The 15,258-nt window shown below is 35.4% G+C and overlaps 1 protein-coding gene across 3 annotated transcripts in view; it reads right to left on the minus strand.

Moving 5' to 3' along the window:
• Nucleotides 1–15,258, minus strand: part of HLCS (holocarboxylase synthetase) — a 225,857-nt gene that overhangs the window by 3,755 nt on the left and 206,844 nt on the right. For all 3 annotated transcript variants that reach the window (XM_027875605.1, XM_027875607.1, XM_027875606.1), the window contains 2 exons: nt 8,364–8,524; nt 1,583–1,697 (listed from right to left, as the gene is read on the minus strand). In XM_027875605.1, coding sequence (XP_027731406.1) covers nt 1,583–1,697; nt 8,364–8,524 — 276 coding nt within the window. The remainder of the gene's footprint in view (nt 1–1,582; nt 1,698–8,363; nt 8,525–15,258) is intronic.

The following is a 15,258-nucleotide window of genomic DNA, read 5'->3' on the forward strand; positions in this document are numbered from 1 at the left end:
TGGGACAGATCAGACCAACACAAGCAGTGGCCCTACCATAGGTGGGACACAATTAGTCCATAAGAACATTTGTAGTGGAGATGTCTCTAAATTTGTGCATCTCCCAGTTTTGAGCCACTGCAATTCTGCTTTGCTCCCAGAGCACAGTGCCTTCTTTGATGTGGGCAGTCCATGTCTCAGAATCGATACCAAAGTTCTTCAGAGAGACCTTGAGGGTCCTAGTGTTGCTTCTTCTGATCTCCATGTGAGTGCTCTCCATAACAGTCTTCTGGCAAACATACGTGCAGCATTCAAACAATGTGGCTTTTTACTAGCCATGCGATGGCAGAAAAACCAATTGACTGTGATCTTCTAGGACAATGGTTTCCATATTTTTTGATAAAAAATTTTTTCCTGTTAGGTACTCTGATCAGGGTTAGATTGTAACTGTCCTGAGACCAATGATTGGCTCAAAAGGTTTGGAGTTTGTACAACAGTGGAGAAGAAATGAAGTTTTAAGCTTCAATGGGTGAAGGGGGAGTTCTAAGCTTCAATGCGTGAAGGGTAGATATTACTGTATGATAGGCAAGCCCGGTGAGGGGCTATTTTGGGAAGGATGGGAAGTAATTCATCTTTCCACCTTTGACTGATCACATTCCATGGCCCCTCACATCGCCCTGCCTCCTACTTTACAGACCACTGCTCCAGGGCCACAGATGGCCATTACAGTCCCTTTTAACTCTGAAATAACATGATTTTGTGGTATTATGATGGATGACTGTCTCAGACAATATCTTCTCAAACAGTAGGTATTAAACCAGCAAGGAAATCAGGTTAGGAATCTGAAATAATAAACATCTAGTGATCAGGTCTTCAAGAAGCTGACTGAACTCATATATGGCATCACTTTCTTTGGCACATCTCAGGGTGACAGGTTATGATACACTCAGAAAATACTCTAGTTGGCTCCTATTTCCATCTGTGGTCTGAGGCCCTGGCCTTTGGAAAGGGCCCTTGCAATAAGGGACCAGAAAACTGGGCATTCAAATATTATGAAGGATCAAAACACTGAAGTAGAGCATGGAAGTTATTTGCCTCCACATTGAGCAGCAAGTCCAGAGGAGGTCCTTGAATCCAGTTGCCAAGAGGGGCTAGGGCTAGACTTCTACTCTCTCATGTCCATTTGTGGAAAAAGGTAAGAAGAAGGTAGGGGGCAGGACTTTGGTGACAGAGGCAAAAAAGTTGGAGGAGGAGGACTCCAAACTGGACCCCAAGATGGGCTTGACACCCATAAATACCTTCCATGTGACAGCAACTTTGCTCCTGATCCTAGGCTCTCAGATTTACTAATCTGGTAAATTTCAAAGGACTGTATAAATTATTTAGGAACTCCAAACTTCTTAAGTAATCTCCTAACTGACCCAGTCTCTTCTCATATCAGTATCTTGTTCAGTGAGCATGGAGATAAAAGAAAATAAAAGCTAGAGACTAAATGGGATGATAAACTGAAAATGGCCAATGCATAATCTACTTTTACTTTCTACTTGAAGATAATTGTAATATATTATTTCCAAAATGCTGGCAAAACAATGTAAAAACTCACCAATAAGTATATAAAAAGTTGTTCCCACAAGCGTTGAGTTGACCAAAACTCCACCAAGCTTCATTTGATCACTGTAGTAGATATCATTGGGCCACTTTACTCGTAAGTTGATATCCTATAGAAAAACTCATACATTAATCATAGGCTCATTTGGTTTGAAGGGACCTTAGGACACCAACTAGATAAAAAGCAAACTTGGGTGAATCATCTTGAAACTCATATACTCTGGGACCTACTGTTCCCTCCTTCTCATAATCCAACATTGGGCTCAAGATACCTCATGGTATCTTGAGGCAGACGCAGACTTAGAAAAGTTATTTAGAACCAACCTCAGTATCTTCTTCCCTTGTCAAAATTCATTATGATTAAAAACAAAAACATTAAAAAATCCTCAAGAAAACAAAAACAAAAATGAAAAAAAAACCCAATAACTGAGACTACCCATTGTGTTAGAGGCACCATTTAAAATAATAAAATACTCATGAATTTGAATATTCCTTCCAATGATGAAGATCATTGTCTATCCTATTTTACTCTTGTCCAATGCATTTGGTAAAGAAGATGCACCCAACGTACTAAGGGCTTTCTTCATTTTCTCATATCTTACAAGTACTGATGGAACATTTAGCCTGCTCTATCATTCCTCTCCCTCACCATATGATCAGCCCATTTCCTTTTTCTATCATACATTTCCTTTACTCCTGTTCTCCAAAGTTCCTTATTTACTATGTTACATCCAGTATTTACTTATCACGTGCCTCCTCAATGTACTGTATAATATTAATTTAAAATTCTTTAGAGACTATTGTGTTCCATGTTTTGCAGTCAAGTAATAACATAGGTAGACTGTTAGTATTAAAAAAAAAGATCTTTGTTTCTGGAGAAGTTTGGGGTCATTAAAGGAACTTTGCAATTTCCTGAAGGCAAGCCAGCCTGCTCTTCTCTGTGCCTTTGCTCAAGTTGTTTTTCCCTAATATCTAAAGCCTTTTGTCTCTCTCCCGTGTTTCTCCTGAACTATACTTTCTCATATATTTCAGTCCATTCTCATCTGCTCCTACCTTTGCATTAAAGTATCAGTGTATGTCGATTTGATTTGTAAGTTCTTATTTGGAAAAAATAAACACCATGAAAATAATCACAGTTTATGCTTTAACATCAGTTGCTGAGGACAAAGTAGTACAGAAGTTCTGTGAATATCTGGCTAAGACCCTAAAGTCACACCACATACACTCTGATTCTATAACATAAAAAAATTAATAAAATAAGATTTTGTAGGCATCAAAGACAAAAAAATTCATGTTCCATGGGGTCAAACTCGTTTCCAGTTTTTCCAGGTGTTCTTGTTAAAAAGAGAAATAATAAATAAAACAGATTGTGTAAGCATCAAAGGCAAAAAATGCACATCAATCAGAATAAATGAAAGGAAAAATTAGAATATAACATCATGAAATGAAAAGAAGATCAAATGGCACTCAGAGACTGGCTTCCTTTTAGTGACTGTTTCATTTATGTTGTTGTAGATATTATGTAAATTTTTCTTTGATTTTGTTTTGTTTCTTTTCATTGTTCATTAGGCCATACAAATCTTCCCTGATTTCTCTGAGTTATTACTTATAAATGCTTGCTGTAAAATATCCTATTTGATATATTTTGATATAATCATATATGTGATCAAATACCATAATTTTATTATCCATTTTCCAATCAAGGATCACCTACTTTGTTTCTAATTTTTTGCCCCCCAAAAAGTTCTTTTAAGAATCTTTTGGTATCTATATTGAACCTCTGTTTCTGTCTTTGACCTACTTGAAATAATTACTTAGAAGTGGAATTATTGGTTCAAGAGTATGTATAGACAGTTTAGTTACATTTCTCACAGAATTCCAAAATAATAGGTAGAATAATTGAACAAATTCACAACTCTACCAATGATGTATTAGTGTACCTGTCTTTATAAAATCCCTCTACCACTGACTATTCTCATCTTCTGTCATATTATCCGATTTATACTTGGAGTTGTTATAATTTACGTTTCTATTAATATTAGTAATTTGGAGCACATTTTCAAATATTGGTATGTAGCTTAAAACTCTTCTTTTGAAAAAATGGTCATATTCTTTGATCACTTATCTAGTTGGAAATTGGCTTCTGGTGTTATAAATTTAAGTCAATTTCATATAAATCATGGATGTCAGCATTATGTTGGTGATATTTGATGCAAATATTTTTCCATTATGCAGTTTCTCTTTTACTTCTATCCTCATTAATTTTATTTATGCAAAAGATTTTTAATTTACTTAATTCAAATGATCTATTCTTTCTTTACTCTTTATCCCTTGTTTGATTGAAGTTTTTATTTTTTTGTAATTAAAATGATCTATTCTATCTTTATTTATTCTATCATGTGTTTGGTTAAGAATTCTCCTCTCTAATAGGTACTTGCTCTTTATCCCTTTTAATTTTCTTACGATGTGATCTTTTATATTTGAATAGTGGATCCATTTTAAGTTTATTTTTCTGTAAAGAGTAGCGTTATTTATAAACCTAATTTTTGCCAAACTGGTTTTCAGTTTTTCCAGGAGTTCCTGTCCAAAAGAGAGCTCCCCAAATAGTTCTTGAAATTATTGTCGCTGGTTTTTTGTTTCTCACTTTTCTAATATATTTCACTGATCTATTTTTTAAAAAAGTAACAGTTTTGATGACTACTGTTTTGTAATTTAGTTTGAAGTCTGTTAATTCACATTTTTTCATTATTTCCCTTGAGATTCTAGACCTTTTGCTCTTCCAAATGAATTTTTGTTACTGTTTTAGTTAATAATAAAGTAAGCCATTGGTGGTTTATATGGCATCGAAACAGCAAATTAATTTTGATGTTATCATTTTTATTATATTGCCCAAGATCAACTATGACCAGTAATTATTTCTCCACTTGTGCATATTTTTATTTCTGTTGTGTTTTGTAGTTGTAAATGTTGGGTGTGTATTGGTGGATTAACCATAAAATTTTATGCATTATATAGTTATTTTGAATGGAATTTTTTTTTGTCATCACTTCTTCCTAGTTTGGTAGTACTGATTAGAAATTCTGATAGGTTTTGTAGGTTTATTTTGTATCCAGCTACTTTACTGAAGCTATTAATTTTCTCAATGAGTTTCTTTGTCCATACTATGGGATTTTCTGATGTCACATCATTTGCAAATAGATATCTCCTCCTGGCTGATGTTTACACCTTCAACTTTGTTTTCTTGTCTAATCTGTTGTGATCATAATGTCTAACACTTTGTCAAACAGCGAGAATATTGGTTAGCTCTGGACTGTATTGGAAAAGCTACTCGTGTTTCTCCATTGCAAATAATGCTAGCTTTTGGTTTTAGATTTATGCTTTTAATCATGTTAAAGACTCTCACATGCCAATGTAAGTTCTGAGTTTTGAGAAAAGGGCTTTTTTGCCTCTGTTGAAATAATCATGTGATTTTTTGTTTTTTCCTGTTGATGTGATTAAGGCAGAGTGTCCTAAGAGATACAGAGACAGTCTAGGAGCTAGGAAGACCTACTTTTAAACCCTGCCTTTGAAATATTCTGGTTGTATGACATTGGGTAAATCACCCTAACCTTTTGGTTCCCCAAGTAACTTTCTTAACACAATTATGTTGCAGAATATTGGAAGACTTCCATTCATAGAGAAAATTTCCCCACTTCTTTATACTAAATGAAATCACAGGTATGGATAAAAAAATATAATATACTGATTGTTTTCCTTACATTTATCAATGTTCTAGTATTTTAAAAAAACAAACTTTGGTTTTTGTTAGTTCTACAAATGTTCCTCCTCCCCTCATTTCTCTATCTCTCCTTAAATTTTCAAGGATCATGCATCTGTACATTTTGGGGTTGCTAAATAACATATAAGTTTAAAATATATTTTGAAATATGAATTTATTTTATAGTTTTTTAAAGCTGCATGGTCGGTTAATTGATCTCTTTCTCAGTTTTAACTCAAATTTTCAGAGACATACATTTCTTCTGAACTGCTTTAACAGCAGCCTCTAAGTTTTGGTATGGTGTCTTTTTGTTAATGTTAACTTTAATGTAATTATTGGTTCCAGGATTTGTTCTTTGAACAATTATTCAGGATGTCATTACTTAGGCTCCATTTAGGTCTACATATTTTACTCATGTTCCCTCTACTAATTATTATTTTTATTGAGTCATAATCTGCAAAGAGTATGTTAATTATTTTTGCTTTTAATAAAGTTGATGTCTTAGAAAATGATCAAGTTCTGTAAGGATACTACAGAAGGATGAAATATATTTATATTCTTTAATAGTCACATATATAAACACACATGTGCATATGACACATAAAAATATGGAGTTCACTGTCTATGGTACCGTTAAGTATAATATGCTTTTCTTGTTTGTCTCTCTTGGCATTATCAATTTTTGTTGTCGCCTTACCTGAACCCATATGATTAAAATTCATGCGTTGTGGAAGCACCTAAAACATGATGGATTTGGTTCTACCCAAACATTTTCACTCTGTTTTAAATTATTATATAAAATATGTCATACATACATTTTAAATTGTTTTTTAATTAATTTAAAGCTATCTTTGCAGTTGCTTTTAGTTTATTGGAAAATTTATTCATTCACATTTAAGGTTATAATTGTCAAATTTCTATTTTCTTCCATTAAATATTATATATATATGTATGTATGTATGTATGTATGTATATATGTATACATGTGTATCTCTCTCTCTCTCTCCCCCCTCCCTTGCTCCTCCCCCTAGTCCTGAGTCAACACTCACCTAAGACTGCTAAGAAGCACAAGGACATACTACCACTGATGGCACCATTCCCTTCTCCCTCAGCCCTGGGTCACCCAAGAATCCATCCTAAAAGGCTGGTCAGCAGAAAGGCCCACCACCATTTGGGCAACAAAGATGAATTCCCTGGCAGATGGGCAGAACAGGCACAAAACTGCCCCCCGGGGCAGGGCTCTGGGGGAATGTAGGGGTCTTCTGGAGTGTCCAACTAACACTTGTGGCACATCTTTTGAGAACTACTGTCTTTCAGTTTATACAAACTGTTTTCCCATTTTTTGAACTGTTCCTTTTTGAGAACATTACAGTTATTTCCCCATATATACTCTATTAAACCTTCCCTTGTAATAAAGCTAAATGACTAACGAAAGAGATGGTCAAAGTACCACAGGCCTACAGTGTCTGCAACATTCCATACCTCTCCTCTACCAAAAGGAGAGATGCTCTTTGTTCTATGGAACCAAAATCATTCATTGCAATGAGTTTGTGTTTAGTTGCCTTTTAGTGTTAGTCACTCTCTATTGCTTTTTTTGGCTTGGCTCTCTCCATTCTTTATCACTTCATGCAAATTTTCCCAAGTTTCTCTGAATTCTTGAACTAAATGACCTATAACATCTCTTCCAGCTCTAAACCTATGAATCTGTGATCCTGTGTCAAACTGTCCTAAATTTTAGATTTTATTTTTGCCAAACATAAACCCACAGGATACAATGGACACATTAATTAAGCTCATCTATAAAAATCTTTGTAGTAATACGCATTTCAAACTTTTTCAAGCCACGAAGTTAAAGCAAGGTCAATTAAAAAAAATCAACCAACAACCAATATCCACTTCTGAGTGCAATATTTTATTTCTTTTCTCAAGTGCTAAACTCATTACTTTGTTCTATTCCTGCTAGTATTAAAATATTTACTCCCGCTACAAGATTTTATAGTCTCAGTTTTCAAAGTGAAAATTTACAGTCCAAGCTCTGAAGCCTGGATGTTAAAGGCATGTAACTGAACACTTACACTCCAGCAGCGCTAGTAGGTGCTACAATAAATTTCATGTGTAAATGTGTATGTCATTGATTTGATATAATATAGGAAACATATGTCTGAGTTCACTACTTCTGTAAAATGCCAAAGTTTTACAAGTAGCAAATATTAGGAAATGGTAACATTAAAAGGGAGTTATAAGGAGATGAAGATGACTGATTCTTCATTTGAACACTGATTTTCTCAAGAGACACACTCTTAATTGTTTGCCTCAGAAATGACACAAGGGCATTTCAACCAAAAAATAAGTGACAGGAAAAAAATCTTTTTTTGAATGAAATGAAATGAAATTCTCCCGGTAAGATTTGGGGAACAAAAGGGAAAAGAAAGTTTGTGGAACCAAGGGAAACTGGGAAGAAAGGAAGCAATGTGTTATTCATTTTCTTGACCCAGTCTTAGTCACATAATTGGAAACAATGCAACCGACAAAGACAACGTAGCAGGCAAATTCGCCTTTATAGCCAGTAAAAATGGTCACAAGTGAGCCTGGCTGCTTAAATCTCAGTAAGATATATAAAGGATATATTCCTAATGAATAGACTATGGTGAATAAAAGGTAGAGAATGAGAATCTTTTCTTTAAGTCTATAAAATAAACTTATTTGCCAGGAAAAAAAATCAAATAGCTTCCACCCAGCCCACTACTTAAATGAAAGATGGCTTTCCATGCTTGGGAAGTCTGTGAAATCTGGCTCTGCAAAGGCAGAACAGAGTAATTCCAGAGAGTGAGGAAATCCTGTAAAGCCTGAGATAGCAGTAAGGCCAATAATACTAACAATTTACCAAGCTCCATCTCCTTTGGGCTCTGTATAGATCAAATTTAGGGTATGTTGATCAAGTCTGAAAATTTATACAAAAAAAAACCAAAACCTGAAAAGTCCCTAAAAATGGTTACACAAAAGCGATTTAGAAATGTACCTGATACTCAGGAATGGATCGAACTGCCTCCACTACTGCCAGAGACATCAAGTGTTGAACATATGGAATTCTCTGCCCCAGATGAGAATATAGGGGGATATGGATGTGTAAGGTAGAAAGAGAACATCCCACAGGACTAAGCCAGACATTACCACCACGACCTGGGGAGGAAAGAACCATTAGGAAATGTTTTGTTTTGACATACATACTACACCCTTCCCAACACACACATTTATGTTTGCGTGCATAATACATGAACTACAGTATTTTAGTGGTCTGTGGTCTCATCAGTGTGGGTACACCTTTTGCTAATACAGATGGCTCTTCTTGCATATCTTCTCATCCTTTGCAATTCTTATCTTTGTCTTTCTTTAAAGCTGAGGAATTTTATCTGCAGACTGAAGAAATATTCAACCATAGGAAAGCACTGACTACCTGAAATACTTTAGGGAAAAAGATCTTCTAGTTAGTTGAACTGTCACTTCCACGCTATGATGAGACATCAGAATAGGAAATTAAAGTAAGATTAAATTATGTGCTTACTAAAGGCAGGATATAATAGTAACATTTTTAGAAAGATTGTTCACTAATAGCAATTGAAATAAAAATTTTCACTTAATCTTGAGTTCTGTACACATGTGCCTCATTACCACTGTACTTTAAGTTTCTACTACTCCCCCCCTGAGCCCTGAGTGTATTTGTGGGAGAGTATGCTTCTGATGTTGGGAGAAATGCTTTGTAATTACTATTTTTGTTATACCATTTGAGCTAACAATTTTGACAAAGTAATAAGTCTACTGGCTGATTGTTGAAGGAAAGCACACTGCTGGGGGCATATCAACTAGTGTTCAGCAAGATAGCCATCCACAGGATTACTCCTAGAACCCTGGAAGAAGCATTATCCATTCCTCTGGGGATGCATCTGTCAGTGGCAGTGTGAGTTGAGTTAGTGAGCCCCAAAGCGAAGGTATTACACTTCTATACGTACATGCTGTCTCCTCTATTAAAATGTAAGTTCCATAAGAACAGGGACTCTTTTGCTTTTTCTCTTTAGGCACTTAGTGCAGTGCCTGGCTCATCGTAGGTGTGTAATAAATGCTTGTTGATTGATGATTATTTTTTATAACATTTCTTGTAAAGTGCCAGATAGCTCTCCAAAAAGACTCTAGAAGTTTGCAATTCCAACAACAATGAATGAGTATACCTGTTTCTCCACAGTCCCTCTTGCACTGAGTTTTACTGCTTTCAATTATTGTGTGAAGTAGTATACCTCTAGGTTGTTGTAATTTGCATTTCTCTGATGAGTGAATTTGAATTTTTCTAAGTATTTATTAACATCTGCATTTTAATAATTGCCTATTCATATCCTATGACTATTTAGCCAATATAAACATTACACTTAGTAAATATAAAAATTTATAAATTTTAAAAAGGTCCTCATGTAATTCAGACCTCAATTTAAAAACTACGTATATGCCAAAAAGGTTTTTTTAACCAACCTTTTCCTTTTGATTATATTGTTACAAGCATTTAAAAAATTTTAGTGTGATTAAGCACATCTGTTTTATATCTAATAATTCCTTCTATTTGTTGAATAATGGGGGAAAGTTATTTCTCTTCCACAATTGAGACAAGTACACTATTCCATTTTTTGCATTCTTTATGTAGTTATTTTTCATAATTATGTCCATCAACAACTGGAACTTACTGAGGCATATGGTGTGGGATGTACACCAAAATCCATCTCCTGTCAAGTGGTTAGACAGTTCTGCCAAGTATGTTTGTCAAAAGCTGAGGAAAGGATTCATTATTATTTTCCATAAATTTGTCAAACATTAATCGTTTTTATATTTGGCTGGGTGTCTGCACTCTCTTGCATTCATCCACTTATTTTTTATCTGTTGTGAGTTTTGATGATGACCAGTTTGTGTTCTATTTTAAAGACTGCATTTCTTTTGTAATAGAAGAAATAAATAACTGTCATAATCTAATATTTACTAGTGTATACAATGGGTAATTTTTCCAAAAGAGACTTTATTAATTACTTTTGGGAAGACTCTACTAGGCATCATTCAAAACTAAGCTCTGCTTAAGGAGGTTTTCCTGGAATAATTCCAAGTAGGAATGGAAAAATTGAGTGTAAGGAAAAACCTGATTAATTTTCTTTGGTACTAATACCAAAATACTTCCTTAAGACTGAACCTGGTCCACTTGAGCCTAAAGCGAGGTCCCTTTGTGGGTAGAGGGGCCCACTGGGGCTGCAGGTGACATCTTGCTACAAGAAGGTCCTCCCATTGGGCAACCAGCAGCCAAACATGCTAATTACTCTGGTCCCTTGAGTTCCTGAGATAGCCACTAAGGATAGAAACATTAATCTCTCAAAATGAAAGAAACATAAAGCAGAAGAGGCAGTTAGGGCCTTGAGATTCAGTCTCAGGATCTCCTAGACAAATAAATGCAATGGTTGCCATGTGTATATATTCACCAAAAAGTTTCTGGGGAAAGGAAGGGGGAGAGAAATTCTTTATTTGCTAACAGTCCAAGGGAGAGTTATTGGAGTTCCAAGGCACATACTCTAAGGAAGGGGAGAGAAAGGAAGATGGATGCTTAGTTTTCTCCTTTTAGAGACTACAAGTAGCTCTTTCTTGCTTAGTCACAATTCTCAGTCATGGGGACTATGCAGGAGCTCCTGGTCACAAATGTATTTAGCAAGGGAAATATGACATAATGATTTTCTTTCCCATTCTACCACCCCTCTTCTAATCCTAGTTGTATTAATTTTATCTGTGCCTATGCTTTTCAGTTTGATATAATAAAAAAATCAATGTATCTATTTTATATTTTGAAATTGCCTCTATCCCTTGTCGGAATTAAGAATACACATTCTACCCATAGCTATGGGAGATATATCATCTGTTTCTAATTATTTTTATAGTACAATCTTCCCTCCAACCCCCATTTGCCTCATGATCTCCTCCCTGGGTCCATGCTCTCCTACTTCCCTGGGTGCCAGATGTCCCTAAGAGTTCCCACTTTGTTTCCTGAGGTAGGGCGAGTAGACTTTTCAAGCATCAAATCCCCTAGGTCACACCCAGAGTAAAGTCCTCATATGCCCTCACAAAAACATTCATCAGGGGCAGCTAGGTGGCGCAGTGGATAGAGCACCGGCCCTGAAGTCAGGAGGACCTGAGTTCAAATCCAGCCTCAGACCAAACAGTTGACACTTACTAGCTATGTGACCCTGGGCAAGTCACTTAACCCCAGTTGCCTAAAAAAAAACAAAAACAAAAACAAAAAAACAACCAACCAAAAACATTCATCAGAGGAACCCCCTCCCACCACCAAAGAAAGACCTCCTTTCTCCCCACCCCACTTTTCAATCCTTCCCTCCTCCTGATCACCCACAACATAGAAAATAATTGAAGAGAAGTGCCCAGAACTTCTCAACATAGAAAATGAAATACCAGTCAAAAGAATTCAGAGATCACCCTCCTGGAGGTGGGCTGAGGGGGAGACACAGAGTGCTTAAATTTAACAACTTAATTCAGAAAGAGATTCTGCAAGTAATCAGGAGAAAGTCCGTAAAATACTGTTGTGTTCTTCTGGGAGAACTTTAACCCCAGCTGTCTCTCTGCATCCTGTCTGAGAGATGAGTATGTTTTCCTTGCATAGTGAGTTTATTTTCTTTTAAGGGTTTTTTGTTTTGTTTTTTGCTTTTCTTCTAGATTGTCCTTCACTTCTGTATGTCTGCATTCCCAATCCATTGTTTTTTCTTTTGTTTCTCTGGCGAGACTTCTGATTGAAGATTCCAATTTTTCTATTCTGTTCATTATATTTGGTATGCAGGCCACAAACTCAGCTTTCATAATTCTCATTTCTCTTTTGAACCACTCAGGAACAGCATTTCGTGGTTCCAATTTCTCGTATTCTACTGAGTCCTCTGTCTCCTCAAGTGTTGGATCATTTTCCTTTATTTTGCAGTATTTTTTCATAGATGCATGAACTTGTTTATTAGATCAGGAGGCCAGTGGTTAATTTTTTTCTGTTGATTTACATATTTATGTTCAAGATCTTTGAGTTTTCTTCTTCCTGAGATCTTTGGTAATTTCATTCTTCCCCCCCTCACCTCACTCTCCTTTATTTCCTCTACTAACTTCCTGACTCTTCTTTCCAGTTCCTTGAGGGCTGGACCTCAAAGCATCTCAGCCTCCTCCCACACAGGATAACTCATAGTTCACCAAGTTAGGTCTCTGCCCTGAGACTTTCAGGAATCAGATTTGACCAGAGCTGGACGCTGGGCTCTATCGCTTGGGCTTAGAGGAGTGCTACATAGCACCACCCCCTGGTCACACACACACACAGAATATCTTGTCTTGGCATCCTTCCCCGCTCCCTCTGGACAGTTCAGAGAGAGAGGCCATTCAAAGCTTGCTTGCTGCTATGGAGTTGTGACCCCCAGCAGGCTCTTGCTCCTGAAGTGCTACTGCCTGCTGTGCTATCTATCTCTGCTTGAGCAAACTCTCACAGCCTGGAGCTGGGGTCTCCGTGGCATTGGAAAGAGAAAGGGGGACCAAAGTGTGGGCCTGGGTTTCCCTGCTAGCCCAACCAATGTGCCTACTAGTGTCCTTGGGTCTACTAGTACAGGCTCATTGTCGCTGGTGTGGGAGAGAGAGAAAAGGTACTGAGTGAGCACAGAGTCAGTTTGCGGATTTTTTTTTTCATTTTTTTTTTAACCTTCTTTAGGATTTTAAGTGTCCTAGACCAAGGAGATAGCTGAATTGCTTTTTCTTTGGCATGTCATTTGTTTTGGAGAGGTCTGAGAAATTGTGCAGATCAGAAAAAAATGTCTAGTCCTCCATCTAGTCCTCCCATGACTCTGGTATGATCTTTAATATTATAAGGCTGGGTATCCATTTAGAATGTCTAAGGTGTTGATCTAAGTCTACTTTCTGCCAGACCGCTTTCAAAGTTTCCTACTAGTTTTTTTTTTTTTTAAGGAAATGGAAAGTTATTTCCAAGGTAATTTATGCTTTCCAGTTTATCTAATAGTGGGTTATGGAGTTCCATTGTTTCTGATTCTCCATTGTCTAATCCATTCCACAGATCTACCTCTCTATTTTTAAACTGGTACCAGATGGATTTGATGACTAATATAGGTTGAGGTCTGGAAGTGCTATTCCCCCTTTGTCCCTATTCAATCAATTCCTTGATATTCTAGATATTGTTTTTTCAAATGAATTGTTATTTATCAAGTTCTACAAAATATCCCTTTGATAATTCATTTGGTATAGCATTAAAAATATAAATTAACTTTGGTAGATTTTGTCATTTTTATTATACTGACATGGCCCAGTTATGAGCACTGACTATTCCTCCAGTTATTTAGGTTGCTCTATATTTCTTTAAGGAACAACTTTTAAATTGAATCTATACAGGCCTTTTGTGTGCTTTAGTAGATTGATACATGAATCCTTTATGCATTTTTTAGTTATCTGTAATTATGCATTCTGTAGTTATTTGTAATGAGATTTCCCTTTCTACTATTGCTTCTTAGATTTTACCAAATAGATATGTAGCCTGACTTAATTCTGTATCCTGATAACTTTGCTAAACCTACTGTCTCAGTATCTTTGCAGTATGATTTACTGATTTTCCTAGGAAATCATCTATCATATCATTGGTAAATAGGAATAGTTTTAACTTTTCTTTACCTAGATTTATGTCTTTAATTTTTTTCTCATCTTACTGATGCTCCTAACATATCCAGGAATATATCAAATAATAGTGGGGAGAATGGGCAACCCTATTTATTGGAAAAGGTTCTATTGTATCCTCACTGCATATGATGCTTGCTTTTAGGTAGATACTTTTTATAATTATATTATGATTAATTAATGAATAATCATATTAACAATATACTCTTATGATTATTATAATATTATACTTTTAAAGTCCTTCTGTGCGTATACTTTGTAGAGTTTTTTTGTATAAATAAATAAATATGGTTCTTTGTCAAAGGCCTTTTCCACATCTTTTGGGATAATCATGTGGTTCTGGATATTTAAGGCTTTAATAGGACTAATTATGTTAATTGTTTTGCTAATGTTGAACCATCCTTGAACACCTGGTATACAAAACCAACTTGGTCAAACATAAATGATTTCTTAGATAAATCACGGTAGTTGTTTGGCAAGATTTTAACTAAATTTTTTTAATCAATACTCATTAATGATACTGGTCTATAGTACTCATTCTCTGCTTTATTGTTGGTTTAAGTGTTAGAACTATTTTTGTATTTAAAAGGATTCGGGTATGGTGCTATCTTAATTTTTGAGAATAATTTGTACATTATGTGTACTTAGTAATCTTAAAATTTTTAATAGAATTTCCCCATGAATCCATCATGACCAGGAATGCTTTTCTTTGCTTGTTCCTTGATAGCTGGCTCTATTTCCTTTCCTGAGATTGTGTTAAGATCTCTATCTGAGCTTCTGATAGTTCAGATATTTCATATTTTTGAAGATATTCCTCTATTTCTTTTGTGTTCTCAGTTTTTTTTGAGCATTTAACTGCATAATAACTTCTGATTATTCTTTTTATTTTTTCTGGTTTTGCTATGATTTTACCTTGCTCATTTGATATTTTGTTGATTTGAGTTTCTTTGCCTTCTTTTTAATCAATTGGCTAAAGGTTTATCAGTTTTTTAAGTCTTTTCAAAGGATCAGCTTTTAGTTGATCATTTCTATAGTTTTTTGGTTTCTATTTTATTTATTCCTGATTTTTAATATCTCCTCTTTTGTGCTTATTTTAGCTTTATTTGTAGGCTTTCCAATTTTTAAAAAATGTAGTTTTAGTTAATTAATCCTTTCTTTGTCTATTTTGTTCATGTATATTT

The sequence above is a fragment of the Vombatus ursinus genome, unplaced genomic scaffold (genome assembly GCF_900497805.2).
Source record: "Vombatus ursinus unplaced genomic scaffold, bare-nosed wombat genome assembly UNPS02014809.1, whole genome shotgun sequence".
Taxonomy (NCBI): domain Eukaryota; kingdom Metazoa; phylum Chordata; class Mammalia; order Diprotodontia; family Vombatidae; genus Vombatus; species Vombatus ursinus.